At 50.0% G+C, this 1,233-nt stretch overlaps 1 protein-coding gene across 1 annotated transcript in view; it reads right to left on the reverse strand.

Moving 5' to 3' along the window:
- LOC102672785 (RING finger protein nhl-1-like) overlaps positions 1–1,233 on the reverse strand; it is a 46,952-nt gene that overhangs the window by 8,594 nt on the left and 37,125 nt on the right. The window contains 2 exon segments of the mRNA XM_031515106.1: positions 482–607; positions 1,171–1,233. The exon segment at positions 1,171–1,233 is cut by the window's right edge and continues 1 nt beyond it. Coding sequence (XP_031370966.1) covers positions 482–607; positions 1,171–1,233 — 189 coding nt within the window.

The raw sequence follows: 1,233 nt of genomic DNA on the forward strand, positions 1-1,233 counted from the left end.
ATGGCCATCGTCTCGGTTGGCGGGTGGTCGGGCGAACGATGCCCATCGGCCAGGATCGGCGATCCAACGATCGACGGTTAACGAAGAGTTCACGTCGTTCCCCGAACGACCTTCCATTAACGGGTGTTGCTCGACCCCGGTGCGGTTCTCTACACGACCGTCGTAACCGCTACCTTCGAGACTCTCGAATCGAACAGTGGTCGCGGAGGAGGAGGAGGATGAGGTGATTGTTTCGTCGGTGTCCGTACTATCGTCCGTGTGGTTTCGTTTGTTCGACTGCGGTTTAACCATCGATCCGTCCGCACCGTGAATATCGTAATCCGCGCTCTTAGCCGCGTATTCGTAATCCTCGACACGGTCGGTTGACGGTTCATCGTGTTCGTCACTAAGAAACGTCCTAAAACGATTACGGTCGTGGGGGTTATTGGAATTAGAAAGACTGGCCTGATGAGTCTGACCGTGATCTACGTGTGCTACGAACCTGCTGGTGTAGCCGGCCGGCGTTGTCAAGCTCGCGGCGCCGCTCGTTGCTGTCGTCATCGTCGTCGTCGTCGCTGTCACCGGCCCCGTCACCGAATGCGCGGGACTCCCTCTCGGCGACGAATACCTGAGACACGATATTCATCCCTCGATATTCTAGTTTAATCCAGTTTCGCGATCTCTTCGCGTCGCCCTTCGCCAAAATACTCGCAAAGTACTCCGATCGCGCGCAAAACCGATTCTTTCTTATTTTTTTTTTTTTTTTTACATACACAAATTGGAATTTCTCGCGCTTCGAGACGAATTCGAGATTAATCGTGGAAATTAGCGGCCAATTCCGCTCATCGACGCGATCCGCGAGGAAACTTGCCTTCATCGAATTTTCCATCTCGAAATTGTCGCATCACGCTCATTTTTCCCCCCTTCTTTCTTCCTTTCTTCCCTCTACAACGGAGAAAAAAAAAAAGACGATCGACACGCGAGGGACGCTTTCTTAAATATCCTTTTCGTCGCGCAACGAGGAAAAAGAAAAAGAAAAAAAAAAAAAAGAAAGTTATTTCATCGTTCGATTAACACACCTAACGACCGACATGGTATTATAATGAACATACATTCGTACACCGATGTTACTTGTTAATAAAAATCTACGAGATCAAATGAATTGCGGAAGGAAATATATGTTATACTTGCCTGGTCGTTGGCGAGTCCTCCTTGCTGCCTCGTCTGGCCTCCGCGCTTCGAGCCAGAAGGGGG

Source organism: Apis dorsata, unplaced genomic scaffold, assembly GCF_000469605.1.
Source record: "Apis dorsata unplaced genomic scaffold, Apis dorsata 1.3 scaffold_53, whole genome shotgun sequence".
NCBI classification, from domain to species: Eukaryota; Metazoa; Arthropoda; class Insecta; order Hymenoptera; family Apidae; genus Apis; species Apis dorsata.